Below are 16,234 nucleotides of genomic sequence, written 5' to 3'. Positions count from 1 at the left end.
CTACAGCTGGCAGCCATGGTTGAAAGGGATTAAAGCATGACTATGATACCTCAGAATTTCCACAATACCATCAGAAAGCCCGATATAGTGGCCGAGTCTCTCTGAGAAAGCCCCTGTGACATTAAGATAGTCAGACAAGGAACATACCATAAAACAAGCCATCTGCGTTTCCATAATTTAGTGATGGAAGCAAGTTTAGAATAGGCCTATTTGGATTGGAAAGCAGAGCAATGCTATGGGGAAAGCCAACCTAGCAGTTTGCAAGCCAAGATCTGACTCTACCAGTGAAGCATAGTAGAAGAGGAGTTTTGTTTGGGGCTGTATTAGGGCTGCTGCTGTGGGAAACTTGGTGTTTGCGGAAGGAATCATGAGATGGTGACAATATCTGTACGTACTAATGCAAAATATTAAAGAGAGTACAAACAACTTAACATGAGGATAATATCTCGGGCTAGTGATACCTACACAAATATTCGGGTACCCGGTTACCCAAATATCACCCGCTGCCTTCTGGTAGGACTTGGGTGCTCTCTTACGCGGGCCATATCTCCATCCATAAAATTGACCCCAACGGGCGAATTGGCCGTGCGGTTAGGGGCACGCGGTTGTGAGCTCGCATCCGGGAGATAGTGGGTTCGAATCCCACTGTCGGCAGCCCTGAAGATGGTTTTCTGTGGTTTCCTACTTTCACACCAGGCAAATGCTGGGACTGTACCTTAATTAAGGCCACGGCCGCTTCCTTCAAACTCCTAGGCCTTTCCAACCCCTTCGTCGCCATAAGATCTATCTGTGTCGGTGTGACGTAAAGCCACTAGCAAAAAAATTACCCCAAGAATACAGCATCAAATGTGAAGCTGTGATTACCTTATAATACAAAACAACAGCGCATTACTCCCCCCCCCCCCAACCGTACGTGAATCCATTGAGTATTTGATTTGTGGGAGGACCTGAAAAAAAAGACTTAAAAAATACGTCAGTGGAAAACAACAATTAAACTACGCCTTGTTAGAAGACGGGAAGAGATCTCGGCCTGTGACGAAATGGAAATATGTTGCAGCAATGGGGAAACGAATGAAGGACATTATTAAAAGGAAATGGTGCCCAACGTATCACTAAAAACAGAGGACAATGCGAAATGAAATGACGTGAAGTGACAGTAAGTGAAGTGTACGGAGACGTTTTCGCTTGACTTATATTCTGTTATTAGTGCTACGAAATGTGAAGTACTGTGGTTCTATTTTCCAATGGTTATTAATAATTTCACTGAAATTTAGGAATAACATATTTTTTTTATTACATTTGTCCGCTGTTGTTATGAGGTAGAAAATACAGTTGGCGGTGGTGTACAGAGGCCGAATGTTTTATTTATACATCTGTTGCCAACAGAGCACACAATTAGCACGCCACTAAATTCAGTGTTGTGTTGTGTGCTATTTCTTTGGAACCCCTGATTTAAACCCATTGACCGTAACAGATTATGGGTGGCCCTAAGGATCTCGTATTACATTACCGATAAGGTAGCCTAAAACATGTTTTATCTTGAATGTTATTTGAAGCAAATACAATGGTTAAGTATGGAAGCTCTCCACGGTTTACAGTGTCCAAGTGCCCCGTTATGATGCAAGAGCAACAGCTATAAAAGCGAATGGTTTCTCCACGTTTAGAGATATGACCCACTTTATTTCATGTAATCTGTAGCGTTCCCAGGGGTATCATATATGTATATCTACACGCTCTGTTAAGTAATACAATTCTACTGCATAAGCTTGGGCAACACGGAGTTTTAATAATATTTTCCTAGTCATGAGTTGCCGCCACCAGTGAGTATATGGATTCATAGTGACCAGACAGTTTTATACTCTAGCAGGTACCAACAGGATCTCTGTCTCTGATTCATGCTGTGTAATAATATGTGGTCGGAGGTTGGGTTAGATGCCGAGGAATCTGTCAAAACATAGTATACCACTATTTGGATTGAATGACTCTAGCAATACCCAGGATAATCTACATTCCGAATAGACACAGTCAATATTCGGATTTGAATTTTAGACCTTCGACCGGTACACTTTTCTAGTTTTATGGTGGGATGAATGTTGACCTTGTCGACAATGACGTTAGGAATAACCTTCGCCTGGTTTAACAATGGATGTCAGTATTGGAACATGTTCGTCATAACTATAGTAATAATAATAATAATCATAATAATAATAATAATAATAATAATAGTAATTTATGGTTTGTACTTAGGAATACCGTCCAAATATATTAATTTCTCTCTGTTTGAAACGATGCAGGCAAAATATCTTCAAATGTTTCGAACATTCAGTAATTTAATCAAAACTGTGCTGTCTCCAAGGCAAATCGAACTGTACGATTGGACATTCTCTGGTACGTAATACCTAGGAGGCATTCCATGTGAAATCGGACAGAAAAATTGAAATATCTTGTAAATCATAGGTTTTCATGCTTCCTCTAATCAACAGTCCCCGTTATATTAATGTTGAACATTTTCGAAACCCAACTTTTTTATAAGCATTCATTGCTACTCATTTATAGAGCAGCTACGTGCTTCTTGTGTAAGCACCTCACCGTGACAGTCGGTGCATAATATATCATCCACGGGCCCATAACTTTGACAACGCAGATTTATTCCATTACCGAAACTAAAAGCATTGATGCATTCAGATGTTTACCCATTGTGGAATAGAAATAAAATTAAAATTTTAATTATCGTTTCAGTAATATCGTGAACAACACAACATTAAAAACCCACTTTATATGTATGAAGAAGGAACCTAATTCACTTTCCCATCTCCAAGCATAACTCAAATAGAGGCCTTAGAATTAGAGAAAATAATATTACAAATCTAGCGACTTTCTCTGTGAACGCTGTTAGAGTTAGGAAAACATTATTCATGTTACCTGGATTTTGACGCTTTTCTAACGTCTATTTTAATTTTTGCTAATTAAACACATTTTTGCGGTTTTTTCCGCTTAACGTGGAATGTTTCATATGTTACACGATTAGAGAAATAGTGAACCAATAAGGAAGAGAGAGATGAAGGAAAATCAGGCCTAACGAAGGCAAATGCCATCTGAGTACTGGCCTATTATGCAGTGTAATCCTGGGAAAAGTTCTGTCTGAATCTCCCAAATTTATACCTTTACAGCTCTTAGTCTCGACAAATTTCTGATGCTTACAGCACAACGACAGACAAAAGAAATCCAGTGAATGAAGAGCTGAATCTACTTGTTCCTAAGGTACGGCAGCAAGAAGGACAGATCTATCTGAAGTTGTGATCACTTCGGATCTCTTTATCAGTAAATTTGACTTCTGTTTTAGTAAGTAGTCGCAAAGACTACGGCACATTTAAACTTAAATTATGAACCCATAACGGATTATAAATGAGCAGGAAACCGCAGGTCTCAAAGAACACCGTGCTTACGTTTTATTCGTCACAATGTTTTCAACTTCGGGCAACAAACCCAAGAATTCTACGTCCAAACATCGGAAATCTCATCGTCATCAATGGCAAGGAAATATCCGCAAGCGTGTTCGATCCAAAGATGTGTATACAGGCTTAGTCAAAAAATGGTACGAGTCGTCTAAACATTATCATGACCTTCATAATTTAGAAAAAAGGAAAACATTATTACCTTAAACTCCCAACTTGGCCAGACGCTTTCCTTTCATTATCATAAGCTCTCGTTTTACCTTTCCTGTGCTCTTTCTTGCATCTGCTTCATATTTTCTCAACTGTGGTAGGTAGAAGATCTGCTGAAGAACGATTCTAACTTCATAGAAACTCTCCACCATGTCATATGTCCAATTCCCAACATCTCACGGTTGAGAGGTGCTACTTTCTTATGTGGAACCCTTCGAAGGATGCAGGAGATTAAGTCCAGCACATGCAACCCTCAAAAAGGGGTAGAAACTCAGCGTCCTCTTGCATTTTACGGGGCGTCTCACTAAGATGAGCGATTTATTCAGGCCAATACGGAGCTAGAAGTTGTAGAAAATACTACACCTCCTCACCTCCTTCAGCACATTGCCTTTCCAGAATGTTACATTCTGGGATGATTTGTATGTATCAGACGAAGTGCTACATGGCTCAGTTATTAAGAATGAATGATACTGTGTATATATTACTGATGTCTTGTCATTTTCTGCAGTTTGCATGCAAAATATTGATAAGTCCACGGTTGTTGCATCATACGAAGTGCTAGATGATGCGTTTATTGAAAATGAATGGCACTCTACATGCATAGCTAATAAATACATTATCATAGTATTAGTATTGTCTAAATTTTTAATGATCGGCAGTTTCCATGCTAAATGTTGATAAGTCCAGTTTTTAATATTATTTTTCCCATATGCATCTAGAAAATTATAGGAATGAGTCAGATTGTGCTCACACATGTAACGATTCTACAGTAAACAATATTATTCAACTATCCATTACTAAACACTTTTCATGATATTCTGAATCTTTCAAATACTCCTCCTGAAAAAGTTAGAATATGGATTTATCAATATTTGGCTCTCACTGCTTCATTTTAAAGCAGTTGGATTTGGATAAACCTCAAAACATCCAGGCGAAGTTGGAACCTTTACCGTGGTCTTTTGGACAATGGGCATGTCTATCCGTCTACATACAGGTTTCTCCAATCACTTCCTCTATCCGTAACATACATAAAATTTACCATGTTTCCTCATCTGTTGTAGGAAACGTGTTTGTGATCGCAGCTATCCTCCTCGAGCGAAATCTGCAAAACGTGGCAAACTATCTGATTGTCTCCCTCGCAGTGGCTGACCTGATGGTTGCATGTCTTGTCATGCCTCTAGGTGCTGTCTATGAGGTAAGTGCTTTATTTAACAAATTCATACATTACTCGCCTGGTAAATTAATGTCCAGATTGCCCACCGGTTTAGAAAAGTAAGCGTGATAATTGTCAACTTACGTGGGAAGAAAGGTTCTTTAATCGAAAATTAGAAAGTAAATGGAAAACAAGAGTAGCATTAGGAGGAGTTCATTGATAAACGGCTATAAAAGTATGAGTATTTAAATTATTACGAACACAAGATAATATTTCCATTCATTGACTTCATTTAGCAACGTGAATACCGCCACATGTGTACGTATTAGATGCTATAATCTTTATGCTTAGATTCAACAACAAAAGATTCGCTCCATGCTTGTCATTTTCTATCTCTCAGAGAAATACATTATATTTAGGCTGTGTAGATCATTCTTAAGTTAACTAATGTTCATTAGGTGAGTCACGTTTCCCTCCAACTTTCCAACTGATTTGCTGTTTATTAAGCCTTAACAAATGTATAATGCAATACCGCTTGATGCTGAACTATTATACTTAGAGTAGAAGTAGTAGGAAACCACTTTTAAACTACCCGTAGTCTCGTCACAGTCGGTAAGGTAGTTTAAATACCGTTTTTACGTGAAGTTCCAGCCACTAACGGTGAAGTGAACAGCCAAATGTGAATGCTGCATTGAATAGTCTATGAGATATGAGCTTTCAGTGGCAAAATAATTTAATTTCTGGTTCAATGACGTTCATCGAAAACAGCTGGCATTGCCATATAGGAGTGCAGAGTACATGGTAGCCGTTTACGTCCTCGTATCTTGCATAGTAAAAATCTACCAATGTGTGTTCTTTAAACAAATCGATTTTATTTGGAGGAAAAATTTGACTTGAGTCAAGCTCACTGTTTACAATTACAGCCTTGTTTCAGAACAAGATTATTTGTAAATGTATATACACTGACTGACAGAGCAAATGCAACACCAAGAAGGAGTGGTCAGAACTTTATGCCAATTGCAGGGTAGACCGACGTCACTGAGGTATGCTCATGATGTGAAATGCGCCGCTGTGCTGCGCACGTAGCGAACAATAAATGGGACACGGCGTTGGCGAATGGCCCACTTCGTACCGGGATTTCTCAGCCGACAGTCATTGTAGAACGTGTTGTCGTGTGCCACAGGACACGTGTATAGCTAAGAATGCCAGGCCGCCGTCAACGGAGGCATTTCCAGCAGACAGACGACTTTACGAGGGGTATGGTGATCGGGCTGAGAAGGGCAGGTTGGTCGCTTCGTCAAATCGCAGCCGATACCCATAGGGATGTGTCCACGGTGCAGCGCCTGTGGCGAAGATGGTTGGCGCAGGGACATGTGGCACGTGCGAGGGGTCCAGGCGCAGCCCGAGTGACGTCAGCACGCGAGGATCGGCGCATCCGCCGCCAAGCGGTGGCAGCCCCGCACGCCACGTCAACCGCCATTCTTCAGCATGTGCAAGACACCCTGGCTGTTCCAATATCGACCAGAACAATTTCCCGTCGGTTGGTTTAAGGAGGCCTGCACTCCCGGCGTCCGCTCAGAAGACTACCATTGACTCCACAGCATAGACGTGCACGCCTGGCATGGTGCCGGGCTAGAGCGACTTGGATGAGGGAATGGCGGAACGTCGTGTTCTCCGATGAGTCACGCTTCTGTTCTGTCAGTGATAGTCACCGCAGACGAGTGTGGCGTCGGCGTGGAGAAAGGTCAAATCCGGCAGTAACTGTGGAGCGCCCTACCGCTAGACAACGCGGCATCATGGTTTGGGGCAATATTGCGTATGATTCCACTTCACCTCTAGTGCGTATTCAAGGCACGTTAAATGCCCACCGCTACGTGCAGTATGTGCTGCGGCCGGTGGCACTCCCGTACCTTCAGGGGCTGCCCAATGCTCTGTTTCAGCAGGATAATGCCCGCCCACACACTGCTCGCATCTCCCAACAGGCTCTACGAGGTGTACAGATGCTTCCGTGGCCAGCGTACTCTCCGGATCTCTCACCAATCGAACACGTGTGGGATCTCATTGGACGCCGTTTGCAAACTCTGCCCCAGCCTCGTACGGACGACCAACTGTGGCAAATGGTTGACAAAGAATGGAGAACCATCCCTCAGGACACCATCCGCACTCTTATTGACTCTGTACCTCGACGTGTTTCTGCGTGCATCGCCGCTCGCGGTGGTCCTACATCCTACTGAGTCGATGCCGTGCGCATTGTGTAACCTGCATATCGGTTTGAAATAAACATCAATTATTCATCCGTGCCGTCTCTGTTTTTTCCCCAACTTTCATCCCTTTCGAACCACTCCTTCTTGGTGTTGCATTTGCTCTGTCAGTCAGTGTATATAAAGTATGGTCTACATACATAGAATCTATACACACATATACATATTAATCTATAAACTGAGTCACATATATATTTCATTTATGGAAAATTTGAAGTTTGAGTTCATGTAAACCATGGGTTTGATTTACTGAAATTAAGAGTAACGTTTGTTTCAAATTGTTTCTTTACATGTATTTCCCATTTTCCAATAGGATGAGCATGAGTTATTCTATTCCAATTACGTGTTATTCTGAAAAGTTGTACACTTCATTTGCTTTCCGTACAGAACAGTAATTTAAATTACCGTGAAGAATCCATTTGGATGACAGCCTTCTTTGTTATTCATCTGTCATTGTTATCTCAATGCACTAGTTACAGGTCCACTGTAACTGGCCTTTGAAATGTCTGGTACTCCATTTCGAAAGTGATGGTGCATATGCATTTTTATTGATTTAGATTTGGAAACACATTGCACAAAAATTTATGGTCTATATACAAAGTGTCTATATACATATTTACATATTAATCTATACACTGAGTCACAAACATACATCTAGAACTGTGATGTATTCAGCAGCCTTATCAGTCGCAAAGAGGAACTCCTGCGGGTCGCCATGGAATGCTCGTAATCGGCACACTTGGACAATGTGCTGAACCGTTTGCCGTTCAGCACCACAGTCACAGCGTGGGGAGGATGTCATTCCCCATTTAGGGAATCGGCGCATCTTCCACAATTAGTTCTTATTCTGTTCAGAGCGGCCCGAATCTTCCTTCGTTTATCAAAACCTGGTGGCCTGGTTGTGATACAGGGCATCTTCAGTTCTTCCTAGGTAGCGCTGGTTTGCCACATTTTTGTCCATCGATCTCTTATATTATGTTTGTAGTAGCTGAGTTGGCTAGTTTGTAGCGGAGGATGACGGGAACGGAGTCTCTTTGTGTTGATGGCAGGAATGTCTGCATGAATAGGAAACTCAGGACTAGCAGGTATGTTCGTGAGTTCTCGCACAAGTGCACATTCTCGTCGCAGGTATGGAGGCTCACTATGGCTCAGGATGGGCAGCCAGAATGTAGGCGTGTTCCTTAAAGTGCCTGTTGTAATGCGCATGGTCTGGTTAAGTTGAACGTCAACAAGCCTCGTGTAAGCGCTGTTGATCCAGACTGCGGCACAGTATTCTGCTACAGAGTACACCAACCCAAGAGGAGAGATTCTCAGTGTTATAACTGATGAGCCCCACGTGGTCCTACATAGTTTCTGTAAGATATTATTCCTAGTTCTGATCTTGGCAGCTGTTCCTGATAAGTGATGTTTGAAACTAAGTGTTCTGTCCAGAATGGCCCCAAGAAATTTAGGGTTTTTATATGTTGTAGCACTCTTTCCTCAAAACTGGATCTGAAGTTCCTCGAGTGCCAGTCTCTTGTTGAGGTGGAAAGTAGTTACTTCCATCTTAGCTGCATTTGTGCGTAGCCTCCCTTTGCGAAATTATATGCCAATGAGAGATAAGACTCTGATGAGGATGGATTCAGTAATATCCAGATCTTATGACTTACAGATAGAGCCCAGTTGTTTGCATACCCAAACTTCCTAGATGTAGTTTCAGGCATATCAGCTATATACAGGCTAAACAGGAGAGGAGCTAAGACAGATCCCTGTGATAACCCGTTGTTTAGTTCCTTTGGTGGACTTATCTTATTGTCCATTACAACTTGAAAGCTTCTCTTGCTCAGCACGGAGTTCACTATATTTCCAGTCTTCAGACAGGGCACTGCTCGTAGTAATTTATATATTACTCCATGCCTCCACACTGTGTCGTAAGCTACAGTTAGGTCAATTAATACAACTGAGGTCTTCTGTTGCTTCTGGAAACTGGCTTCGATGAAGGTTGTCAGTGAAAGGACCTGGTACCCACAGCTACGATTCGGACTGAAAACTGCCTGTTCAGCAGATATCTACTGCAAGATCGTGTGACTTATTTCATTATTCAGAAGATCGTGTGACTAATTCTATTATACAACAGTCTTCCAAGAGCAAGGCAATGCGTCTGTAGCTTTGTGCTTGATCGTTTTGGCTTGCCTGGTTTTAGGAGGGCTAAAATTTTTGCTCTTTTCATATCGTATGGGATGTTACCAGTTTGTAGAATATCTGTGAAGAAAGCTGCGAGCCATTTATTCACACACTCTCCACTATGCACAGGGAATTCGGAATGAATGCCATAAAATCCAGATACCTTCCCTATTTTCATTTATTCAGAGCTGTAGTTATTTCCTCACTGCCAATTGGTCTGGAGAAATCTGTATCTTGTTCACAGGATAATTTAAGTGATGTCGATTCCTTTCCGACTTTGATAGTGTGAGCTTGGATGTGAGGAGCTCTTGATGTAGAGACAAAATGATTTGCTACTTGAATAGGGGTAACTTTCTCATTTGTACGAGGAGGTGGATTGCTACCACCTAATTTTCTTAACAACGACCAGGCTTTTTTACTAGAAATGCGGAAATCTAAAAACTCAACTGTCTCAGTTCATTCAGCACGTCGAGCAGCGTCAATATTGTGGAGTAGTTCATCAGCTATTTCTCTTTCATTGGTATCACAAAATGTCTTGTATAGGTCCTCACTCTGTTGTGTCCATCCGGGTATATATTCCTTGAGGATGGCTGTTGCTCACGTCCGCAGGTATAACCTTAAATAATTACCCTGCACGTGTCCCCTGAATGGTGCTAAGCGAGCAACAATATTCCTGGAGCCAGATAATCATTGTGATCCCCTGGCATATATCACATTACCAAAATGGACAAACAAAGAAATGGTGCATGTGCAAGACGATCATTGTGTCTTGGTGTACATTCCTCATCCGCGGGGGTGAATATATCTAGAAAAATTTAGCAAATAGCAAACTGAATTACAATGCGCTAATGTATCCAGTTGTAATGGCCCACAGTGGGCGACTGGTGCATTCTACCTGTAGCTCCGAAGCCAACAAAACAGAAGTTACAAAGCCACCGTAGCTTGATGGTAGAGCGCCAGATCCAAGATCTGAAGTCTATGGGTTCGGTTCTCACAAGTGTCCGATTGGTCAATTTTATTCTGCAGTCATCATCTCTTTTAACATGCACCGTATGTACTCGACTCGGCCTAATAAGCTGACAGTCTATTTGAAGTATTTCTATAACTTATTTCTAAACCCCGTCTTCCAGACCCTCCATATCGCATCCAATTGTTTAGTTCCTTTTGATGAATCATAACTACGAATGTTCTACATTCATCCACAACAATTACTTCGTTGTCTACATGGCCCTACTGATTTCTAGAAGATAGAATTCTTCTATAGTAGGACTTTCATACCACCTGAGGGTCTGACGAAAACTATAGTAGTCAGGCATAAACGAGTTCATAGAGCCAGGTAATATATACGATATATACGATAATAGAAGGTCTGTTGTAATTGAAACTAGGCTATAATAACTACATACGTTACAAGTAAGCATTCTAGACTTTTGAACTCTGAAACTACTTCCGCCTCACATCTATACAGACATTTCTCAATAAATAACTATGCCATGATCCTCATCGTACAAGCATCTCTCAGCTGCCAAGGCCGTCCTTTTCAACGTAGGGCCAATGACCTTCAATGTTAGGCCCCTTAAAACAACAAACATCATCAAGTGTCATCTTTTCAACGTATGAATTTCAGCTTATAATCCTTTCTTTTAACGCCTTTGCCCAGACATATTTAGTCGTGTTTATTGAACCGATTAGTGGCAACAGCCTTAAGACCACCCGTCACGAGATGTTGTATTTATAAGAAGATTCACAACATCATGGTGGAGTTACGTGAACACGTTGAAGTTGTTTTGATACCCGTGCATCTCTATAGTTTCCAGTCCGTTAGTTCAAATAGTAAGGTTCTTTTCTTCCATTTACTATCTGAAACCAACGACAGTCACGAAAACTGTTAGAAGAAATTACGAACGTCCGATATAGTTGGCAAGAGTAATACCTGAAACTCCTTATGCAGACTCTCTTATACATCTCTTAAGTTACCTTTCAATACTACCTGCTATTTATTCCACTAAAATTCAATTCTGTTTTCATTCCCCAATAATATATTTGCTTTTACTTTCAATGTACTCAATTATTGATGCCTGCTTGCTTGTTGTTTAAAGGGGCCCAACATCTAGGTCATCGGCCCAACAACGTATTATTTATATGCAGGTAATGAAGAAGTATTCTGTGAAATGCAAATCTCCTGCAATTGGTAGCAGGTAAATAACTGCTGGTATTCTGACTGTAGGCAGACATAGTTGATGGTGTGTAATAATTACAAATACTTGTGCCATAGGTAAGACAGATGATTGTATGAGATTAACAGCGGTGGCGGTTTGAAGGGATTCGTGTCACACATTTGTGCCAGTGCATGTTTTCCCTGAAGGACGTTGCCATACGTGTCAGTACAAGAGGATTTACGAGATAGAGAGAGAGAGATCGATTCATCATATGATCGAGAGTAAGGAGCTTTTGAACAGTACCTAGCCAAGTTGTAGCTACTGTACTACCTTTCGTAGCACTACTGCGAACTAGTAATCATATTTCTGTAAATATCAATTTTTTTCTATCAAGAACTTCAACGTCGCAGTGTTGGGCAGAACAAATGCCTCAACAAACATGTTCAGTAAGCCTGTATTGTAACATACGCTTGAGATATTTACCTGGGTAAATGGGGCAAAATTTTCTGAACATTTCACTGTAGTGAAGAAGAAACAATCTGAGGATAACTGTTAACTTGATAGACTCATAACATTTTCACAGATTGGGTTACAAACCTCCCAACTCTGCCATCTGAATTATAATCGAGGGGTACGTTGTAGCGCATTCGAGTACGATAGTGGATCGACAGTGTTCGTGAGAAAGAGGGTGTCCAAATGGGACTAATCTTTTCAATATAAAGAACTATTTGTAATATTATGAAGTCTCAATTGGTGATGGCTAGCGTCACCTCGAATTTTCGACAGTACGTCAAAAAGTTAAACAATCCAGACGCTGGCTCTGGCTGTCCGTCACGTGTCCGTCCTGATGATATTTTAAGCAGATAGAGCACATGCTGCTGTTGGTAATATTATGAGATTTGAACTGGTAATTACTGAGACCACTTTGTGTGCTCAACAGTGTCAGTATGGTGATCAATTACTAAGTTGTGTCTCAAGTGTCCTTGATAATGATATTTTAAATAAGTTGATTTCACTATGGTATAGCACAAATGTCCGCCTCTGTGGTGTAGTGGTTAGTGTGATTAGCTGCCACCCCGGGAGGTCCGGATTCGATTCCCGGCTCTGCCACGAAATTTGAAAAGTGGTACGAGGGCTGGAACGGGGTTCACTCAGCCTCTGGAGGTCAACTGAGTAGAGGTGGGTTCGATTCTCACCTCAGCCATCCTGGAAGTGGTTTTCCGTGGTTTCCCACTTCTCCTCCAGGCAAATGCCGGGATGGTACCTCACTTAAGGCCACGGCCGCTTCCTTCCCTCTTCCTTGCCTGCTCCATCCAATCTTCCCATCCCTCCGCAAGGCCCCTGTTCAGCATAGCAGGTGAGGCCGCCTGGGCGAGGTACTGGTCATACTCCCCAGTTGTATCCCCGACCCAAAGCCTGAAGCTCCAGGACACTGCCCTTGGGGCGGTAGAGGTGGGATCTCTCGCTGAGTGGGAAACGCTAACCCTGGAGTGTAAACAGATTAAGATAGATAGAAAGTAGCACAAATCCCAACGAAATTTCTCTAAAATATTACAGCTCTACAGTTTATTGTTAAGGACACATATTGTTGAACAATAGTGGGGTATTATACGACGACGGGTGAAGATTCTCCTCAAACATTAACTTTTAATATTCAAGAGAATACACAAAACAATTCAAGAAGCATGGAACGAGATTCAATCGAAGGAACTCCAGAGCTTCATTGGCTCAATAACATTAAATATTTAGGAATATAAATCGGTGGAAAGCAGTGATTACTAGGGAGCTCAAATTTGTTACCGTTACATCAGTGGAAAGCTCTCTTCCCGTATGGAAAAAATGACATTCTCTTACGCAACTTAGCGATACATTGCCCAGTCCCAGTAGTTTATGGTCACCGAGCTCGATAGCTGCAGTCGCTTAAGTGCGGCCAGTATCCAGTATTCGGGAGATAGTAGGCTCGAACCCCACTGTCGGCAGCCCTGAAAATGGTTTTCCGTGGTTTCCCATTTTCACACCAGGCAAATACTGGGGCTGTACCTTAATTAAGGCCACGGCCGCTTATTTCCCACTCCTAGGCCTTCTCTGTCCCATCGTCGCCATAAGACCTATCTGTGTCGGTGCGACGTAAAGCAACTAGCAAAAAAAAAGTAGTTTATGATATGCAGACCTGTATCAATCAGTCATTTGGGTAGAAAATGAACTGACTATACTCCGTTTTCTCGATACCTTATCATATAATTGAATAAGATGATCAGATAAGTAGTTAAACACTACACGGTGTTAGTGAACACTGGTAAGTCTTTTGGACGTTATTCCGCTCAGAACAAGAGAGGATGGAAATATCCACGAAGTAGACCTTTGATTGTATCTCTATAATTGTAAAATGTATTTCTTTATATTTTTCCTGCAAACAATTTAAAATTTAAATTTAAACTATATGATTATCAATAATATTCCGATATCTTCCTTAGATTGAATTTAAAAATTAATTTTTCGGTCTATAAATAAGATTAATTCAAGATGTTCTCGGGTTTTATTAAAGTTTTCTTCCATTCTCCTGTCAATTTTAAAATTTCTTCCACATGGATATGGACTGGCTAGGAAACGAGGAAACCATATTATTGCTTTCTAATAGCTCTCAATTTACCAAATTATTTTCTTTTTCTTGAATTTTTAGCACACCTAATATTATATTCGAATGACACAATATCTAGGTAGTCAAAGATACGTGAAGCAAAACTTTGTGGAACCAAGCATAATTTGTTTTCGCAAGATCTGGCGTCTGTGCGATGTATTTTTCCTATTAGCTACAATTCATATCAAAACTGACCATCAGATTTTATAACAGAAGTTCACAGTAAAGTACACCAATGACATCCCACAAAAGACAAGGCATAACCATCATTGCACGTAAATTCCGTGAATTCCCACCGAGTAGTTAAGTCCTCAACACGCTGCCTACATATACTTCTCATATATATTTATACCTATGCGCAGGGCTTTCTTACCTTTTCAACAATAAGAGCATCCCTCTTACTTATCCAACACTAAGGAAAACACACTGTTCCTAACAATTTCGACTATATTTCGATGAGATGCAGCTAAATGCCAACTTAAAATTGTGTGTATGTCATGTGTCTTCGAATAGTACGGTAGCATATAGAACGTTCCGATATATACCCATATACAGGGTGAAGCGTAATGCGCGCATTCGGGCGTCGCAGCGCGACTCCTCACATGCCAGCAATAAAAAAATGTTTGTCATAAAATTTCGTCTTGCGAGTATATCTTGCATAAAAAGGACGTTGAAGAGTGGCAATCTGGCAACACTGTAACCCCTCGACCTCCTGTATGCTAACACAAAACTCTACCCACTGCACCAACTGTACAGCACGACTAACATGTGCTGACAAAGGTAGTTACCATACATGTGGTTACAGTGTTGTCAGATTGCCACTCTGCAACGCCCTTTTTCTGCCGGATGTACTCGCAGGACGAACTTTTGTGACAGATATTTTTTTTTTCTGGCATGTGAGGAGTCGCGCTGCGACGCTCGAGTGCGCGAATTTCGCTTCACCCTGTATATATAAGCTATTTTGATAATGAATAAAGACATAACGTTGTTTTTAATACATTCATGCAGGCCCAATTACGAAGGATTCATGCCTGACCTCAGCTTTGAATATCTGACCTTATTAGCTAATCAAACTTGCATCGCCATTATCACAGCTTTCTATGAGTGACGAAGAGGTATATAACATTATAAATTCTACATTTTTAATTAGTAGTTGAAATGAATCCAATGCGCTAGCCAGCATACTTTATAATCACCCTTCTTGCACTGCTTTCAACTTCGTTATAGCTACACTTTCTTTTTATTACAGTGTAATGCCTTTTATTTATTTCACTATCTGACAGCGTGAAAGGGAAACAGAAAATATGACCAAAGTTCTTGCTACTCGTCAACCACACAGCCGTGTAATATGCTGCATAAAACAGCCTATAACTCTTGTCATTCAATTTTTCTTAAAAGAGATTGAGAGTAACTTTCTTCTCGCTTATTTCGCTGTAGTCACAGGAAGACTAAAGAGGTTTAGTGCGAGCACGGTGTTCGAAGTGAGCCAGGCAATAGTAAATTTCTGTAAAGTACTTTAGTCGTACTTTAGTCGTTAACCTAGTTTCCGTACTTACAAGAAGGAACTTTCTGTTTGGAGACGCAGGAGAAAGCTCACCGGCATACTTTCCAAGTACAAAGTCAGACACATGTAGCAAAATTACAGATCGTGGATGATGAATTGAAGTACAAAGACAATAACATAGTGTCTACAACTGACAAGCTCTTATCGCAGTGTAAGTACTATGTTACTTTCCTCCAAGAGCAATTAATTAATGTCATTAATGTCACATGGAAGAAGAACACAGTTAACACACGTTGGTTGCCTATAGGGCTTACTTCCCTTGATATACAAAGTTCTCATTGCTTCTACTAGGACAAAATTTAAACGTCAAGTCTCTCAATCAAGGAGGCTCATGTAACTTAATGAGAATAGAATCTATTTGTCAGCTTGTATACTTGAGGAGTGTCTGTTCAAAGGGCGCTATTTCCACCCTATGAAAGTTGTGGAGAAACGCAAGGAAACGTATAATGAAAGACACGCGGGATGTGCCCATGATCGGGTATGGTTCTAAATTTATTGAATTACATCTTTCTGGTCTGGATTGCTCATGGTAATCGACAATATTCAACTACTGCAATGCACGTGGAGGTAATACTAAGATGAATTTTGAAGCACCTTTTGAACAGACACTTCTCAGTTATAGAACTGAGAG

At 41.0% G+C, this 16,234-nt stretch overlaps 1 protein-coding gene across 1 annotated transcript in view; it reads left to right on the top strand.

The window, feature by feature from the left end:
- The window catches only part of LOC136863686 (5-hydroxytryptamine receptor-like), a 684,082-nt gene that overhangs the window by 236,353 nt on the left and 431,495 nt on the right, over window positions 1-16,234 (top strand). The window contains exon 2 of the mRNA XM_067140046.2: window positions 4,727-4,860. Coding sequence (XP_066996147.2) covers window positions 4,727-4,860 — 134 coding nt within the window. The remainder of the gene's footprint in view (window positions 1-4,726; window positions 4,861-16,234) is intronic.

The sequence above is a fragment of the Anabrus simplex genome, chromosome 2, assembly GCF_040414725.1.
Source record: "Anabrus simplex isolate iqAnaSimp1 chromosome 2, ASM4041472v1, whole genome shotgun sequence".
Taxonomy (NCBI): Eukaryota; Metazoa; Arthropoda; class Insecta; order Orthoptera; family Tettigoniidae; genus Anabrus; species Anabrus simplex.
This window is presented reverse-complemented; position numbering and strand designations above follow the sequence as displayed.